Raw genomic sequence first — 20,837 nt, forward strand, 5'->3', positions numbered from 1 at the left:
ATGCAAGAGTAGTGATGTAGGCATATTGTTATAATTATTATTTTTATATTATGACTATTGTTTATCTCTTGTGTAAGCAAAATTTATAATAAGTTAAACTTTATTGTAGGTTTGTATGTTTGGGAAAACATAGTTTATACAGGAATTTGTACTATCTGGGGTTTCAGGCATCTACTGGGGTCAATGTCTCCCACTAGGATAAGAGGAAACTACCGTATCCAGTTTTCATGATAATCAACTCTTTGCAATATTATATGAAAAATGCCATTATCTGGTTTCATAGTATTCATTCTTACAATACATAGAAAAATGCTCTTGTTTCATGCAATAACCCTCCAAAATATAACAGAATTATTGATTTTTATTCATTACTACTTAGGAGAATTGGATCCTGGTCAACATAATGTGTAATACTATACTCAGATGCACTTGAGCCACATAGGTGTGGATCTTCACAGAAATATAGTTGTAAGCATACACATTAGTATTAAAGCACCTGAGTTTGGAGTAATTTTATATTGCATTAAATGTAAGTGATATGATTGCATGTATATGAAAATAAATTTTGTTTTGTGTTATAATCTGGTATGCTGTTCTATTTTACAATTCATTAATGTTTTATCCATCCCAGCTATATTTATTTTTAACAAGATGAATCTAAAGATTAAATAATTTGTTTAAAAAATAAAATCAAATGAAGGAATAAGAACTACTACAGAGTGCCGGGCTCGGTGGCTCAACCTGTAATCCCGCACTTTTGGGAGGCTGAGGTGAGTGGATTGCCTGAGCCCGAGGGTTCGAGACCTGCCTGGGCAGCGAGACCTCATCTCTACAATAAATCAAAATATCAGCCGGGCGTGGTAGCGCATGCCTGTAATTCCGGGTACTCGGAAGGCTGAGGCGGAAGGATCGCCAGAGCCCAGCAGGCCGAGGCTGCGGTGACTGCATTCCAGTCTGGGTGACCGAGTGAGACTCCGACTCAAAAAAAAAAAGAACTACTACAGAGAAGTCAAGAATATAACTTTGTCTGTGATGGAGTGTGTGCCTGTACAGTAAGTTGGAATTGTAGTAATTTCTCACAATTATTAGTGACTAATATCAGTAAACACTTGTTGATAATGATGTCATAAGTTTTATAATTTATTCTATCATAATAAATACTTGATAATGAAATCATAAGTTTTATAATTTATTCTATCATAATAGAGTGACATAATAAGGATATGAAGGAAAGGCATACATAATGTTTAAAATTTAGCACTCTCATCTGATATTGGCTTTTAAACTGCTGAGACACTCTTAACAAGGCCTAAGTTGGCAATATTTTTGATTGAAATCGAAAAAAAAATTATACGTGTAGTAACTCTCTACACTTCCTGGCTTGTAGAATATAAAACCAGTTTATCAGAGGCACTTGAAAATGAACAAGTTAATGACACATGTTCAAAGTCTACTTTGTCCATTTAATAGGAGCTCAAATCTCCTGTAGTTTGGAGGTGTGTAATGAGAAAAACTTATTTCAAAATAGCCCATGCGTGAGAATTTCCTGTTCAAACCTTCAGTGACAGATTGATGAGAAATCAACTTTTACCACTCTTAGCTCACTCTGAGCCTTCACAGGGCAGTGTGTGAAGATCACAGACATTGGTTCTACTTGTTCTGGATATATGCCTTTAAATTTCACCTTTTATTCCAGTCTTTCCACTAAAGGATTTTTGACATTCTGGGACAGAAGGTACGTGTAGCAGCTTTCCATCTCTCTACTAGCCTACCTCATTTAGTCGCAGATTGCAAACATTAGATTGATGCAATGGAGGTGCGATTCACACACAATAAAATCAGAGTGTAAATTTGATATCTTTATTTGAATAAGTCAGGGTACAACCCTGGAATGTGAAATATGTTGCAGAATTTCTTAAAATGTTCAATTTATTGTCTGTGGAAAGTAGTTAATTGCATTCACACAAATTTGAGTTTGTTAGTCAATATTATTTACGTGAGCTGTAAATATCATAACTATCAATAATTTAGGATTGTTGTAATCAGAACATTGTGTATCTTTGAATATTGTAAAATTTTATATTTAGGTTAGTCATTGTTCAGAGATTGTTAAAGTAAATAAATTAGTTAATGAAAGTTTAATACGCTATTATCAGATCCGAAAGTCGATTTAATAAAATCAAGTTTTGTTTTCTTAAAAAAAGAGGATGAGGTAGATTACATAAGATACTAAATTTCATTAAAAATATTTTGAAAAATATTTTTTAAAAGTTGGTCAAAATATTGCAAAACGATTTATCACATTTCTATAAGGGACTTCTCTAATGATTTATCTTTCATGCTTTAACTGACATGAATTGGTAAAAATAACATAGCAATTGTGATGAAAATAATAATTAAAATTGCTGATATTTATTGAAAACATTATGCCTCAATTTGGAAAATTTTTTACATGCATTACATTTTATATGCTCTTATGCTCACTTTTCCTTGATAAGTTGGGTTATTAGATACTGAATAGCTTTTAAAGGGCACACATTATAAACTTCATAGTCAGAATTAATTCTAGACCTCTTTAACTCCAGATTCCATTGACTAAATTATTAGATTAAATTATCTGAATTATTGCAAATACACAACTAAAATGACCATGACTCATTTTGGCAGTCATAGAATCTTTTGGTAATGTTAAACCAAGAGAGTTTTTACATAAATAATGTATATTTTTATTTATTGTTTTATGGTTTTACATTTTAACCAGGAAATAATAGCCAATACGTCTGTGAAATAAGTATTTTTAAAAAATTTTAATCTCTCCAATACTGTTATGCAAGTTTATGTCATGTAATATTTTTCAAAATATAAAAATTGTTACATTCTTAATAATTTATCAGAATTCATCAGTCTTTCAATAAAACCATTTTGTAACCATTAATTCATTTCAATAAATGACTGTAAGCTATCGAATAAAAATTGATTAGCAAAATTATCATATATGTCAACATTCATGTTTTCTATGTACAGACAAGTCTTAACAAACTTTGGATTTCAAAATTACTATATACTATATTAAAAATTTTAATACAGGTATTGTCTTGTATTGACATTAAAATATATCTGTTAATCAGACAACTAATTTATATATTTTAATTCATGAAATTTTTTTAGTTTACTAATTTGTTGCTTTTCATTGCCCCAGCAATAATATTTTGTCAAAAGTATAAACCCTTAAAAAAATAGATCTTTCTCTAAGAAACTTGTTTAAGTCTAAGAAAATTAGAGTAAAAATTGTAGATGCCTCAATGAAATTAAATCTCGGTACTTTCTCTCCATTTTGCTTCTTTTGACTGTGCTAGGCATGTTGTCATTATATACCACTTATAAGCCTCTTAAGCACTATTATTGTACAGAACAGTTCCTGATAACACACAGCAAGAAAGATGGATAATTACAGAGTAATCTACTCAAAACTGAATTTGCCCCCAAACCCGAAGAACCAGGAGAGAAAGTCTAAGGGCAAAAAAAGTTCCATTTTAGTAACTGAGCAGGAAATAACCTATGCGGAATTAAGTCTTCAAACTGCTTCTCAGGATCTACAAGACAAGGACAAAACTTGCCACAGCAAAGGTAAGGCATTTCATACAACCTCAATATAATTGTCTGGAATAAGCAGCTTGGGTAACAGGATATGGGAAAAGAACAGGTAGTGCTCACATTTTTTTAAATATATGAATATCAGAGTTACAAGATGAGTTATGCTATTTTAAAATGAAATATAGATGCTATTTTTACCTGGACATTGTTGAAATCTGTAGTTTTTTTCCAGCAAATCACAGAGCATTATATTTACTCAAAATGCAATGGTACACTCTAAGAAAAACATTATTGTGGGTTATGCAGTTTGGGGTTTAAGTTTATCTATATGATTCTTATGCATGTGGGTTCTCTTGTCTGCAAATTCTCTAAATAACTATCTCCATCTCTCTTTTCTCTGTGTTTTTATTTCTCTCCCTATAGATTTATCATCGCCTCCAGAGAAGCTCATTGCTGGCATCCTGGGAATTATGTGTTTGGCATTAATAGTGACCATGGTAACAATAGTTATTATTCTTTGTAAGTATATTTTGTAAAAATAAAGGAGAGCTTTTCACGTAAATGAATAGAAATGCCTCTAAATATTTTCAATATTGAGGAATAGAATTCTCATTTTTACATTTTTTTGAACTAAATGTAGAATGATTGTTCTGAATTTGTAAAAAGTATAAATGAAAGAATAATTATAAAAAGCATTTGCTTTAATTAGATGTATATGCTCTGATTTCAAACTCCAAAAAGATGTTTTACAAATTGAGAAACCTTACTAAGAAATAGAAATTAATTTTTGAAAGTTGACTAAATCAAGTACTGTATGAGATATTGAATTTGGTTCTTTGCACTATAAAAATATTTATTCAAAATCTCAATTGCTTTATGTATTTTTTGTTGTACAGTTCTATATTTTTCTATATCTGAACAATATGCCAAATTTCAAAGAACTAACATTATTATGACTTATTCATATACAATTTTGTAAAAGATTATTTTAATTTTTCTAGCTACAGCAACACAGAAGCAAACCAATTCTTTCCAAAATGAAAGCAACCAGAAATGTATGTAATAATTTCCAAAATTCTGATAACAGAATTTTAATTTTGTATTTTTCCTCTTCAAATGAAAAAATAACCAGAGGTCTATTCAGGAGAAAAATTATATAATTTAGCAATAGATATCTGTAAATAAAGACATAAGGCTTATTTTATTTTCTTCAGCAATGAATATAAATACAAATCATAAACACTATACCCTTTTTTGTCATTTGTTGGAATTTCCTATTGCTATAAAATCTTGAGATAAATAATTTTACTGTTATAAAAAAGGTATGTCTGTTCAGTGATTTAAAGATATGTGTAATGTGACCGTTAGTCTGCTGACTTTTTTCATGTGTGAATAAGATTAGGGGATGAAAGCCAGCTGCTTTACAGTGTCTACATATTTGAGTCAGTGGGTTTTTAATTGTATGTGCCATCCTGTGAGAATACCTAGATATATTTTGTACATACATGACATACTTTTGTAAATTTACAGTGTACCATTTTAAATTATTCATATTGTTTCTTGGTAATTTATAATGTTTCCTCAGCATATAATTGTAGTTGTCCAGAGGAGTGGTTTACATATTCCAACAACTGTTATTACATTGGAAAGGAAACAAAAACTTGGAAAGAGAGTATGATGGCCTGTGCTTCTATGAACTCCAGTCTGCTTTATATAGATGATGAAAAAGAAATGGTACGACTTTAAATGTTTCGAATACCTTTTTAAAAGCTTATTTCAGCCAGTAAAACATTTGAGGAAATAATCTATTTTCTTGTACGTATTTTGTCAAATTATTTTCAATAAAACAGATTATATTGCTTGACCTTAAAATAGTTATTTGTATTCACCATCTGCTAATGCATATTTCATTACCTTTTCATAGAAACCATGTTTCCCTACATACTTTAATTCTAAAAGATATCTTGCTATTTAATTTTACTATATATGAATAAAACTAAGTATATCTTAATTGTGCAGGTTGATCACAAAATGAATAGAATCCTGAAATACAAATATCATAAAAACAGAAGTTTTCAGCACCAGTCCTGCTCTTGTATATGTGTTCATCACTGCTACCTCTTCCCAAAAACCATTCGCCTGTGTTTTAATATTACAAATATTGCTAAGTCAGGTGCTAGGGAATGGCAGAACATACTTCATTTTCTCTGTTGGTGGAGAATTGAAAGATATCCAGCCACTCTGTTGAGCCCTGGGGCTCAGGTTTCAAAGCATTTCAGCATTCCATTTCAAACATTATTCAAAAACAAATGTAAAAATGGCCAACAAGCATATAAAATATGCAAAATCACTAATTATCGAATAAATATAAATGAAAACTACAATGAGATGCCAACTTCCACCTGTCAAAATGACTACCAAAAAGGGAAAAAAATACCAAATGATCACAAGCAAGTGGAGAAAACAGAACACTATACACTGTTGGTGGAAATGTAAATTAGTACGACATCTATGGGAAACAGTTTGGAGATTTTTCAAAAATAAAAGCAGTACCATCATTTAATCCAGCAGTCACACTACTCGGTGTCTACACAAATGAAAACAAATCATATCAAAAAAGAAACACTCACTTATACATTTTCTGTTGCATTATTCACAGCATCAGAGATATGGATGCAATCTAAGTGTCCATTAACAAATGCTTGAATAAAAATGTTTGAATAAAAATGTATTATGCATATATATATTTGCACATATTCCATATTGTATGTGTGTTTATATATATATATACACACACACGTAAACAATAACACATACAAAGAGACACATAGCTTAGGAAATGCTCCACAACCCAAAAAAGCAAATCATGACTCTTGCAGCAGCAGGAATAGAACTGGAGGCTATTGTCATAAGTGAAATAAGTAAAAAATAGAAAATCATATACCACATGTTCTCATATGTAAGTGGAAGATAAATAGCGGGTACAAATGGACATAAAGAGTGAAATACAGACCTTGAAAGCACTGAAGGGACAGAGAGAGGGAGGGGATGATGGATGAGAAATTATGTAATAGGTATAATGTGCATTTTTCAGATGATGATTTTACTTCAACTCTGAATTTCACTACAAGGCAGTACATACATGCAACAATACATGCTTGAATACCTTGAATTTACACAAAAAATGTAGACACTACAGAAATTTTTTAAGTTTAGTATATTGTTTAAAAAATTAAGGACCTTATGAAAAATACACTATTTGTATTTTTCAGGCTAATACAATCTATCATAATGGTTACTTATATGAAAATTTTTATTTTCTGTTAGAAACTTCTGGCCTCTTTCGTGAGTGAAGCATGGATTGGAGTCTCCCGTAACAGCAATGATCATTCATGGGTGTCAATAAAGGGCACAGTGTTCAAACATAAGTAAGTTTTTTGGAACAATGCTATAAAGATGAAAAATATATAAAAGGGAGAAATTCAAAGAATAATATGAATAAGCTTATGCTGATTTTTAGATATGAGGAAAGATTTTGAAAGCTAGTACAGTGTTGCAATAAATATTACATGATGTGCTACAGTACACCCCCTAAACCACAGTTTCACTCTCTGTGGTCTCATTGCCCAGGACCAATCTCAGCCAAAAGTATTATTAGAAAATTTCAGGAAAAAACAATTCATGAGTTTTAAATGTGAACTGCTCTGAGTAGCATGATCAAATCTTTGGTAGTATTGATCTCTCCCACCTGAAAACACAAAGTCATTGTTTTTTTCTGGAGTATCCAAAACTGTGTATGCTATTTGGTGTCGGTCACTTATAGTCATCTAGTTATCAGATCTACTGTCTTCATAGTGCTGTGCTACTTAATAAGTGCTTAGTTTACTTAATAAGGGCCTCAAATGCAAGAGTAGTGATGTAAGTGTCTTGCTATAATTATTATGTTAAATTATTGAGTATTCATAATCTCTTGTGCCTAATTTATAGGTATGCATGTAGAGAAAAAACATAGTATTTACTCGCATGAAAATTGACACTATTCATGGTTTCAGGAATTCACTGGAGTTAATGTCTCCCTCAAGATAAGAGGGGGACTTAGTTTTGTTTAATAACTGACTATTATAATATAATAAGTGTTCTAACCTCTTTTCATGGTATTATTTTCTTAAAATACATGGATAATTCTCTTATTTCACAGAATGTTGCCCAAAATAAAATGAATTGGGACTTTTTCTTCGCTACAGGATAAAAGAATATTTTGTTCAAAGCAACTGTGCAAAGATAAGCTTCCAAGTACTTGAGGCAGACAAATGTGGAGTTTCACAACAGTATAGTTGTAAGCATACATTTCAGAATTGAAACCCCTGAGTTTGGAGTCTATCAGGTAATTTTATATTTTATTAAATGAAAATAATATTTTGATCACATAAGTCTGAAAATGAATTATGTTGTTTGTTTCAGCAATAAAAATAAATTTTAAAATGAGTTACTAAAGAATAATATACACACCATCAAGTGCAGATATCGCTGCTGTTGTGCCTGACTCCTTTTCCTGGACATTAGATTTGTGTCATTAAACCTTTCTAAAAGTTACATGTAATGTGAGTCTGTTTGTGTGAAATATCAAGAATAGGCAAAGCCATAGAGACAGAAAATAGAATAGCAGTGGCCAAAGGCTTAAGGTGAATTAGAAAGTGACTGCCAATAGCTACAGTGTTCTTTTTGATAGTGGTCTTTGTTGTAACTCAATGAATATATTACAATTTTTAAGTGGATGAAATTTATATGTACATGACGTCTCAAATGAAAAATAAGCGCTCACTTTTTGTAGCTTATAAATGGGATAATTGGGTTTCACATGAATATGTGAGATGTGCCTCCCTAATCTTAATATGAAATTGGCATATTACTCATCTGGCATGAAATAAGTAAATGATGACATCAAAAAACTCTCATGGGATTTACATTTGGGACTCCACTTAATCTGTCACATAATTTTTAAAGATTATGGATCTTTGTGGTGTTGATTTCTCCAACAACATTTAGGCCGTGATCTCTATGTTAAATTTTCTTTAATTTGTCTGTATTACACCTTTTGTATTTTTTAGTTTTGAAGTCACATAGTAATAATATAGGTATTTTACTTTCTTGTTTTTGTAAATAGCATCTTTATTTTAAAATTTATTTTAGAAATATATGTTGCTACAAGTGTAAATACCATTGAAGTCTGCACATTGATCGTATATTCAGTTGCTTCATTGATTTTATGTATTAACACTATAATTTCAAGTATAGATTGTTCTGTATTTTATAAATAATCAACTATTTTATCTGTAAATCATTGCACTTTTATTTTTTCTCTCTAGGTGTAATGATTTTCTTTCTTTAAATATTTTCACTGTTGAGAGGTTTATTTCCAATAAAGTTTGTTTCTTTCGTTTCTTCTATTCTCTTATTTTTGTGTAAGGAGTCCTGCTTTACCTCCAAGACTGGAGTGTAGTGGCACAATGATGGCTTATTGCATTTTGTTTTTTGTTGTGTATACATTTAAGAAAATCTGTTCTATGTATATTATATGCATTAGTTTTTACCTGTTTGATAAAAAAATTCATTTATGTTTCGAAATTTTCATCTTAACCTTCTCATATTGAAGGAATATAGCAATATTCTAATTTTTCTAATCGATTTTTTATCTAATGATATTGCATTTGTTGTGTTCAAATCAATATGTTTTATCCATATAATGTTCACAATGTAAACTACAATTATCTTCAAAGTTTTTTTTTTTCCTTTCTTATCTTCTATTATCTTATTTTTGTGTAAGGAGTCTTGCTCTACCTCCAAGATTGGGGTGTAGTGGCACAGTGATGTCTTTTTGCATTTTCTAACTGCTGCACTAAGGAATCCTCTCTCCCCAACCTCCTGAATACTTAGTAACACAGTTACACTGCATGCTACCACAAAGAGTAATTTTTTTCTTTTCTTTCTTCTTCTTTTTTTTTTTTTTTTTAATTTTTGCAGACTTATGTTACCTAGGATGGTTTGGCTTCCTGGATTCAAATAATCCTCCTACCACAACCTACTAAAGTGCTAGAATAACAGATATGAACCTCTGCTAGGATTTATTTCTTCCATATTTTAAACCAGTCTTGCGTTTCTAAAAAAAAAAAAAAAAAACCATAATTGTTATTGTGTAATGACTCTTTAAAAATAAATCAGTTAATATATAAAGTTTTACTGCTTTATTTAACACTTTGGCTATCAAAGCTGAATTGAGAGGCAGTCCTCTTTTTTCTGTAACTTAGAACAATTTTTCTTTTTAGTGCTGTTTCATTTATAAACATTCATATTCAGTGGTAGTGATGTCGGAGTTCCTATAATATTTTTGTAGAAAAGTTTTTAAAACAAAGTCAATGTCTTTAATACATGAAGGCTGTACTAAGTATCTGTTTGTGGTACTGCATTTTGATAATTTTTATTTTCTAAATTAAATTCTATATGGATATTAAAATGTATACTGAATATAGTTAAATATCAATAATGATTGATATCTGTAAAAACCACAATGATTTCTCTTGTTTAATCCAGAAACAAAAATCTGTGCCTTATCTGATTTTTTTCGTCAATATTCTTTCATCACAATTTTACAGTTTTTCGATAAAAATACTTTTGCTTGTTGTACATCCCCACTGTAATTGTGTTTAAGGTCATAATTTCATACTATTTATTTTTTCCCTTCTACTACTTTGCTTTTATTTACTGGCAGTAAATGTCAAATTGCCCATTTTAAATTTCCTCAATGAATTCTCAGATAATTCAATTTCTGTTTTTGTCTGTTGCTGTGTATACATTTAAGAAAATCTGTTTTTTACAAGAAAGACTTTATTTTCATGGAATTTTATATAATTTTGATTATTCATTGTGATATTTTTAGCCCTTAATTTATTTATAATTATATTACTGAATTACAAGCCAATCAGGTTTTCAAATGTTTGGTTATTGACTTATATTTTTAAAAATTTATTATCAAAACATTTTCTGTGAAGTTAGAAGTTTTTTATATCTCTGTCTAAATGTAGCTATTATGACAGAGAAAGTGATATAAAAGTCACTAATTTTTTACTTAATTAATATTAAATTTGAGTAACTGTATTCATGTCTCAACAGGTAAAGCTTGGCTGCCATGGTTCTGTCTTGAAAATATAGCAGTGTATATTTATATTAAAATGTTTGGCAAGATGATATCATAGTGTACTTTTGGAACATTATTATGTGAACTTGAATATATAAATATTTGATATTTGCATAGAGAATGTATGTGTGTGTTCTTATGTGTGTTGATTAATCGTTTAGCTTAAGTCTTCTATAGGCTCACTGCCACGTCTGTGTTATAAGCAGCAAGAGAAAAGTGTGAAATCCCTGTTTTTGAGGACCTGTTTAGGTGTTTCTTTCAATTCTTTGTTGAACTTGTATTAGCATTCCATATAAACTATTTTTATAATAATACTAATGATTCGGTATAAATATATATTTTTAGAAGCATGCTTTTTCATTTGCAATAATGCTTCTTTCTTATATTATGACAGGACATTAACTTTAGCAGTTTTATTTGAGTTTCTTTTGCATGGTATATGTTTTCATGTTCTTATTTAAATTTTTCTTTAGGCTTATATAAGGAGTGTCTTATTGAAAGAACATAGAGTTATTTTTATAATAAACCTTCTTGGTATTTTTTAAAATAAAAATAATTTTATTTCTATATACTGAAGCTACCCCATTTTAAGTATATTTATTTTTATGGAAATATCATATTTAATAGAAATAATTATAAAACAATAGACTATATTAATTGAAAATTAGCAATTCTTAAAATTTCAATTTATTAATTTTGTCTTCTCCATTTTTATTGTTGACTTTATAATGTACAGATTGGCTTATTTAATGTGCTTTAAATATTCTTTTATTAGTGCCCTGCATTTTACGGAATCGCCTCCTTAAACAGTGAAGTAATGTAACATTCCTTCCTATTGTTTGAATGTTTGTGTCTCCTCTAAAACTCATGTTGAAACTTAATCCTTATTGTGATGTTATTAAGAGGTGGACTATAAGGTACCTCACAAAATTATGAGGTTTTGTCAACATGAATAGATGTGTGCCTTTAAAAAGTGCTAGAGGTAACAAGCATTCACTCTTTTTTCCCTTCTGCCTTTAGCCATGACTTTAGTTAGAAGTATCATCTTGAAAGCAGAGAGCAGACCTCATCAGACACTAAACTAGCAAGATTATTAATCTTGCAGTTTCCAGCCCACAGATCTGTGAAAAATAAATTTCTATTGCTTTCAAATTGCCTGTTATGTGAAATTGTGATATAACAGCATGAAAAAACTAGAGTGCAATCCTCTTTGAATTATTGATTATGCAACTACCAATCCTTCTTTTGCGCAAATGTGATAATGTTCAGGTTCAACAGTTGAGTGAAAACATGCAGTATTCAATTCTTTGTTTCTGTCATAGATAACTGAATATGATGGTCTTCAATTCCTTCTAATTTGCTTCAAAGTCCATGGTATTATTCTTCTTAATGACTGCATAATACTCCATTGTGTATATGAACCAAATTTTCTGTATCCAATCCATTTTCAATGGACAGTAAAATTGTTGCCATGTTTTGCTATTGTGAATAGGGTGGGAAAAAAAACATGTATACAGGTATATTTTAAAAAATTTTCTTATAGAATAATTCATATTCCTCCTGCTTTATCCCCAGGAGGGGGTTTGCTGGATTGTAAGGATACTCCATTTTTAATTCTATTAGAAATAGACACACTGCTTTTCATAGAGTTTGAAATAGCTTGCACTACCAACAGTGTAGAGGCATTTCCTTTACTCCACAATTACACCAGCATATATTGTTTTTTTAAAATTATGAATAATGACCATCTTTACTGGAGTTAGGTAGTATCTCATTGTACTCTTGATTTTCATTTATCTGATGACTAGTGAAGCTGGGAATTGTTTTTAATGTTTCTACTGGCTGGGTATATACCTTGTTTTGACAAGAGTTCTCATGTCCTTTACTCACTTTTTATTTGGGTTATTTTTTTTTTCATTCTGCTCCTTTGTATTCCTTGTAGATGCTGGATATTATGGCTTTGTCAGACACATATTTAGCAAATTATTTCACCCACTCTGTGGGTTGTCTTTTAACTCTCTTGATAGTTTCTTTTACTGAGCAAAAGCTTTTCAGTTTGATGAGATCCCACTTGTCTATTTTACTTTGATGGCATTTGCTTTTGGGAATTTGGTCAAAAATTCACTGCTTATACCAATGTGCATAAGAGTGTTTCCTACTTTTCTTAAAATATTCTTATATTTTGCGGTTTTATCTTTAGGGTCTTTGATCAATTTATGGTTAATATTTGTTTATGGTAATAGCTAGTGGTCCAGTTTTACTATTCTGTATGATGGTCAGTCAGAAATCTGGCAAAGACCCAACAAGGAAAGATAATTACATAACAATCACTTTGATGAACATAGAGACAACAATTCTAAGCATGAGTCTAGCAAATCATATTCAATATCACATCTCAAGGATCCTTCACCATGATGAGATGAGCTTCAGTCCAGGGATGCAGGATGGTTCAACATTTGCAAGACCATAAATGTAATTCAGTTCATTAACAGAGGTAAAGCCAAGAGCCACATAATTATATCATTGGATGCTAAAACAGCATATGACCAAATCCAACATCTCTTCTTGATAAAAACCCTCAAGCACCTTGACATAGAAGATACATTTCTCAAAACAGTAAGAGCCATCCAAAATAAGCCCACTGCCAACATTTTGCTCAATGGAGAGAAACTAGAAACATTTTTCTTTAAAATAAGAACAAGACACAGATGCCCCTCACTTCTCCTGTTCAACACAGTGCTGGAAGTCCTCATGAGAGCAATCAGGCAAGAAAAGGAAATTAGGGATATCTGTATAGGAAAAGAGAAAGGTAAGATACCCCTCTTTGTGGATAATACTATTATTTACTTTGAAAACCCCAGAGAGTCTGACAAAAACTGTCTTGCCCTGATAATCAACTTTGGTGACTCTTGGGATACAAAATTGATGTGCAAAGGCCATCGCATTTCTATACACCTGCAATAGGCAGACAGAGAACCAAATAAAAGGCACAATTCCATTCACAATAGCCACAATAACAATGAAATACCTTTCATCCACTTAACCAAAAAAGTGAAAGACCTTTGCAATGAGAACTACAAAACAATGTTCACATAATTCGAGAATGACCCAAGCAAATGGAAAAATATCCCATGCTCATTGATTGGCAGAATCAGTATTGACAAGATGTCCTTACTACACAAGGCAACCTAAGAGTCAATTCAATGCCCAACAAATTACCAGTATAATTTTTCTCAGACCTAAAGAATATTATGCAGGAATTCACATGGAAACAAAAATAGAGAACAAGCAGTCACAAGTTTACTGGCAGCTGGGTCCACCTTCTCTGTTCCTTTTGGCAAGAAAGGAGCATGGCAGCTACTGCTTTGTGGTCATATTGAATCCTTAAAACTTTGAAAAATAAATTATTTGCCATCATACTACAAGTATATTTTTAACTTTTATTGAGTTTCAAACTATGCTTCACACTTAGTATACTATGTATTGTCATGATTGAAATAGTCATAGTAATATCTATTTAGATTATATATGTATGTATGTATACATATATACATTTTTATGTCATATTGAATAAATATCTACACCTTTTACTTTGTGTAATTTTCTCCATGTTCATACTTTTATAATGCCTTTGTATAAGCACAGTGTTCCCTAAAGTTAAACTCGAGAACTATAAAAACCTATGCTGTTGCATATTATAGAGACATGACATGAAGTAATTTGCTGCATAGTATTTTTTGCCAATCTTGGATCTATTATGCAATTGTTGTGACATACGCTTATAATAGATCTAATTTATGTGTCTGTGATGATGCTGGTGTAAACAAATCTCCTGCACACTCAGCTGTATGAGAGTACAAGGAAGAGTCTGCCAAAAAATGGAATTTGTTTATTAAATTTTGTATACTTTTTCTTATATGTTTTAACTTCAGTCACCTTCAAAGTACTCACTATTTGATGTAATCCACTTATAAAGATCTTTTTTCACCACTCAAAATAGTTTTTGAAACTCATCGATTTTGATGCCTTTAGTGTTTCTGCCATTTTTTATTTCACCTGTTCCACACTGGCAAGACATTTCCCTGTGATGATTTTTTCATCTGGTGAAACACAAAAGCCTTTTGGGATGAGATTGGGTGAATAGAGAGAATGATGTAGTGGGTCATGTCATTTTTATTCAAAATTTTACTGTCACACATTGTTCATATAAATTCCCGTGACAAATGGGCAAAGCATTGAAAAACCTTAAAAAAAAAAAACTCATAGAGGCTGAAAATAGCCTCTCAAAACATTGTTTCCTGGTGTGCTGTTGCCAGAGGGTTTCTGAACACTTACCTAGATGGGGAAGTCTATACTGAAAAAGGCCCACCCTCACCCTAAAAAAGGGATTTTTTGGGTGGGATATCTTTCCATGTATAGCACATACAATTATGTATAATGCATAACATTTGATAATACAAATTATGTTACTGGTTTATATATTTTCCACATTATACTTTTTAATTGTTATTTTCTAGTGCACTCCTTCTGCTTATAAAAAACAGTTTACTGTAAAACAGTAGTTTCAGGCAGAACTTTCAGGAAGTGTTGCAGAAGAAGGCATTGTTATCACAGAAGGTGACAGCCTCATGCATGTTATTTCCCCTAAAGCCCTCTAGTGGAACAAGATGTGGAAGTGGAAGGAAGTAATATCGGAAATCCTGACCCTGTGGAGGCATAGGCTAATGTGTACTTTCCTGTGTTAGCTTTTAATAGACATTTTGAAAATTAAAAGAAAAAATTTTCAAATACTAAAAAGTTTAGAGAATAAGGATATTAAGAAACTGTTATTTGTATTGTTTACAATGTATTTGTGTTTTAAGATGTATTATTACAAGAGTCAATAACTTATATATAAAATTTATAAAGAAAAAAGTGACAGTAAGAGAACATTAATTTATTATTGAAGAAAAAAATAAACACATGACTGTGTTGCTATTTAATTGAAAATACTATGTAGATTTTCATAAGAAGAATGGTAGATGTTAGTATCTCAAATTTAAAAAGAGAACATTAGCGAGTGTTACATTATTTGGCACTTGTAAGGAATAATTTTGTTGTTGTATTTTGACTAATAGAAAGGATATCAATAAGCCGGGCTCAGTGGCTCAGCCTGTAATCCCACGCTTTGGGAGGCTGAAGTGAGTAGATTGCCTGAGCCCAAGGGTTCCACTCCGCCTGGGCGACTTCGTGAGACCCCATCTCTACAATAAATCAAAATAAACAAACAAAAAAAATTAACCAGGCGTGGTAGCGTGTGCCTGTAATTCTGGCTACTTGGAAGGCTAAGGTGGAAGGATCACCGGAGCCCAGCACGTCGAGACTACAGTGACCGGGAGTGGCCTCTACACTCCAGTCTGGGTGACAGAGTGAGAATCATACTCAAAAAAAAGAAAACCTGAAAAGAAATCAATGTAATTTACAAAATTGTAATACATGTATATACATATAAATGAATTCATTTATAATAGAAATACACACATATACAATAAGCATAAATAAGTATAAGACTACTAATTTAGTTCATGCAAATATATTAAAATATGATTAACAGAAAATTTATATACTTTCCACATATTAGCCATTCTCTGGAAGGCTCAAGTAATTGTTCTGATCCCAAGGAAACAAATAGGATTTAAATTTTATTTTTCTAGATTTTGGATTCAATCTTTAAGAGGTAGCATGGAATATGCTTTGAAATTACAAAAAATTAGACACTCTCTTTATACTTGATGCAAGAGGAAAAATAAACTAATTTCAAGATTTCCAGCAAGATGGTGATGGGACAAATCGAACTGTGAGAATCTCCGCAGAGAACAGCTGCTCAAGCCAGTTCCATGCACTGAGCCACAGCCGTTTCCAAAGGGATTGGCTGCAGCCAGACCCATGCAATGTGCTGCCGCCACTGCAACTGCCTCCAGAAAAGGTGGCTGCTGCAGCAAGTCCCACACAGGCCCCCTTGGATGAAATTGTTTATTTTGAGAATTTGAATATTGTACTCCAAGCACTCCTAGCCTGAAGTGTTTTTGTAGATAAATCTGCTGTTATTCTAAATGTTCTTACCTGGTAGGTAGGCTGACCTTTTTTTTCTCTTGCTGGCCAGGGGCCAGTAGTGGGAGGCGGAGTTTGAGACTACTGGGCGTTGCTGGTCAGCATAGTGCATAGGGTTGCTGGTGGTGGGGTGGTACAGCCAACAAGGGCGCCCAGTGCTACAGGGTGAGGGAGCTGCAGACCTCCCTGGGTGGTGGAGGTTTGGGGTTGGGCTGGGTGCTGCAGCCAGGGTGGGAGCTCCTTGGGTGGCACCTGCTTAGGGCAGAGAGGGGTGCTTTAGTCAGGGAGGGGACTCAGAGTCCCAAGGAGAAGGAGCTTGGGTCCTCTGTGTGGATGGGTGGCTTGGGGCTGGTTGGGGTGCTTTAGCCAAGGAGGGGGCCCGGAGATCTGCGGGGAGGGTGCCAAGGTCCTCCATTGGCAGCGGTAGCTTGAGGCCTAAATTATTCTTTACATGGATACTATTTATTCTGTTAGACACTCCTGGACTTCCTGTAACTGCTAGTATGGATTGGAGTCTGTGATAGCAGCAGTGATCATCCTTTGTTGTCAAAAAAGACTCAATTTTCAAACATAAGTAAGTTTTTTTTATTGTGGATACAGAAGAAAAAACATAAAGGGATAAATTCAAAGAATAATAAGTGTAAGATGAATTACAGATATAAAGAAAAGATTTAAAGTTAGTAAAATTTGATATAAATATTAAAGAATATACTACAGTAGGCCCTCCTTATGTGCAATTTTATTTTCTGTGATTTCAGTTACTCAGAATCAACCACAGTAAAAAAGTATCAAAAAAAATTTTAGAAACAATAATTTTTAAATTGTGTAGCGTTCTGAGTAGTATTAGCAACTTTTTGGAGTAAGCATCTGTCCCACCTGGGACATGAATCATTGCTTTGCCAGTGTATTCATGCTATGCTATTGTCTATTAGTCACTTAGTAGCTGTCTCGGTTATCAGATGAAATGTCTTGCCAAGGTGGTACTTGTGTTCAAGCATTTAAGTCTACTTAATAATAGCCGCAAATGTAAGAGTAGTGACGGAGGCATGTTGTTATAGTTATTATTTTGTATTATGGTTACTGTTTATCTCTTATGTAAGCAAAATTTATACTAAGTTAAACTTCATTGTAGGTTTGTATGTATAGGGAAAACATAGTTTACAGGGATTTGTACTATCTGGGGTTTCAGGCATCTACTGGGGTCAATGTCTCCCACCAGGATAATAGGAAACTACGGTTTTCAGTTTTCATGATAATCAACTCTTTGCAATATTATATGAAAAATGCCATTATCTGATTTCATAGTATTCATTCTTACAACATATGGAAAAATGCTGTTGTTTCATGAAACAATCCTCCAAAATATACCAGAATTATAAATTTTTATTCATAACTAAGTAGGAGAATCAGATCCTGGTTAGCATAACTGTGTAATACTATCCTCAGATGCACTTGAGCCACATAGGTGTGGATCTTCACAAAAATTTAGTTTCAAGCATACACTTTAGTATTAAAACACCTTAGTTTGGAGTAATTTTATATTGCATTAATGGAAGTAATATGATTGCATGAGTCTGAAATTAAATTTTGTTGTGTTATAATTGGGCATGCTGATCTATTTTACAATTCATCAATGTTTAATCTTTCCCAGATACATTTATTTTTAACAAGATGAATCTAAAGATTAAATAATTTGTTAAAAAATAAAATCAAATGCAGGAATTTAAGAATTAATGAAGAGAAGTCAAGAATATAACTTTGTCAGTAATGATGTCTGTGCCAGCTACAGTAAGTTGGAACTGTAGTAATCTCTCATAATAATTAGTGACTAATATCAGTAAATACTTGCTGATAATGTTATCATAAGTTTTATAATTTTTTCTATCATAATAGAGTGACATAATAAGAATATGAAGGAAAGACGTACGCAACGTTTGAAATTTAGCACTCTCGTTTAAAATTGGTTTTTAAACTGCTGAGACACTCTTAACAAGGTTTAAATTGGCAATATTTGTGATTGAAATCGAAAAAAGTTTATATATGTAGTAGCTCTCTACACTCCATAGGTTGTAGAATATAAAAACACTTTCTCTGAGGCACTTGAAAATGAACAAGTTAATGACACATGTTCAAAGTCTACTTTGTCCCATTAATAGGAACTCAAATCTCCTGTAGTTTGGAGGGGTGTAATGAGAAAGACTGATTTCAAAATAGCCCATGCATGAGAATTTCCTGTTCAAACTTCCATGACAGAATGATGAGAAATCAACTTTTTCCATTCTTACCTCACTCTGAGCCTTCACAAGGCAGTGTGTGAAGATCACAGACATTGTTTCTACTTCTTCTGGATATATGACTTAAAATTTCACCTTTTATTCCAGCCTTTCCACTAAAGGATTTTTGACTTTCTGGGACGGAAGATACATGCAGCAGTTTCCATCTCTCTACCGGCCTTCCTCATTTAGTGGGAGATTGCAAACATTCGATGTGATGCAATGGAGGTGCGATTCACACACAATGAAATCAAAGTGTAAATTTGATATCTTTATTTGAATAAGTCAGAATAGAACCCTGGAATGTGAAATATGTTGGAGAATTTCTTAAAGTCTTCAAATTATTGTTCGTGGAGAAGTAGTTAATTGCATTCACACATGTTTGGGTTAGTTATTCAATATTATTTACGTGAGCTGTAAATATCATAACTAGCAATTAATTTTGGATTTTTGTAATCAGAACATTGTGTATCTTTGAGTAATATAAAATTTTATATTTAGGTTAGCCATTGTGCAGATATTGTTAAAGTAAATAAATTAGTTAATGAAAGATAAATACACTATTATCAGACCCTAAAGTAGATTTAATAAAACCAATTTTTATTTTTTAATAAAAGAGGATGAAGTAGATTACATAAAATACTAAAATTCATTAAAAGTGTTTTGAAAAATACTGTTTAAAAGTTGGTCAAAATATTGCAAAAGGATATATCACATTTCTGTAAGGGACTTTTCTAATGATTTATTTCTCATGTTTTAAGTGACATAAATCAGAAAAAATAACATAGCAATTGTGATGAAAATAATTAAAATAGTTGATATTTATTAAAAACATTAAGTGACAATTTGGTAAATGTTTTTGCATGCATTACATTTTACATGCTCTTATGCTCACTTTTCATTGATAAACTGGCTTATTAGATACTGAATAACTTATTAAAGGGCACACACTATAAACTTCAAAGCCAGAATTAATTCTAGACCTCCCTAACTCCAGATTCCATTGACTAAACTGTTGATTAAATTATCTGAATTATTGCAAATACACTATTAAATTGACCTTGACTCAATCTGACAGTCATAGAATCTTTTTGTAATGTTAAACCAAGAGAGTTTTTACATAAATGATCTACATTTTTATTTACTGTGTTATGGCTTTACATTTAAGCCAGGAAATAATAGCCAATATGTCTATGAAATAAGTATTTTTAAAAAGTTTTAATCTCTCCAATACTATTATGCATGTTCATTATGTCATGTAATATTTTCCAAAATATAAAAATTGTTACATTCTTAATAATTTATCAGAACTCATCAGTCTTTCAAAAAAACTGATTTTGTAACAATTAATTCATTTCAGTAAATGACTGTAAGTTATCAAATAATAATTCATTAGCAAAACTATAATACATATGTACCAACATTCGTTTTCCTTGTACAGACAAGTCTTAACTATTTAATTGTACTATAAATGAAGAAAACTAAGTATGTCTTAATTGTGCAGATTGATCACAAAATAAATAAACTCATGAAATACAAATATCATGAAAATATCATTGGTTTTCAACCAATTCCCCTTACTTGGCCTCCCAAAGTATGAGAATTATAGGCATGAGTCACCACACAGCCCTATTTCTTTCCAAATGTTATTCCAGTCTAGCATTTTAAAAATAAAAACAGACTTGTTA

General features: G+C 31.7%; 1 protein-coding gene across 1 annotated transcript; it reads left to right on the plus strand.

Annotated features, from left to right (window-relative positions):
* Positions 1-3,440: 3,440 nt before the first annotated feature.
* LOC103253271 (NKG2-A/NKG2-B type II integral membrane protein-like) lies at positions 3,441-4,113 on the plus strand (the record flags this gene model as incomplete). Its single annotated transcript, XM_021709121.1, has 2 exons — positions 3,441-3,627; positions 4,018-4,113. Coding segments are annotated over exons 1-2 (283 nt in total), but the record flags the coding sequence as incomplete, so codon positions are not given.
* Between the last annotated feature and the right edge of the window lie 16,724 nt (positions 4,114-20,837).

The sequence above is a fragment of the Carlito syrichta genome, unplaced genomic scaffold, assembly GCF_000164805.1.
Source record: "Carlito syrichta isolate Samal-C Ts95f unplaced genomic scaffold, Tarsius_syrichta-2.0.1 Scaffold66924, whole genome shotgun sequence".
NCBI classification, from domain to species: domain Eukaryota; kingdom Metazoa; phylum Chordata; class Mammalia; order Primates; family Tarsiidae; genus Carlito; species Carlito syrichta.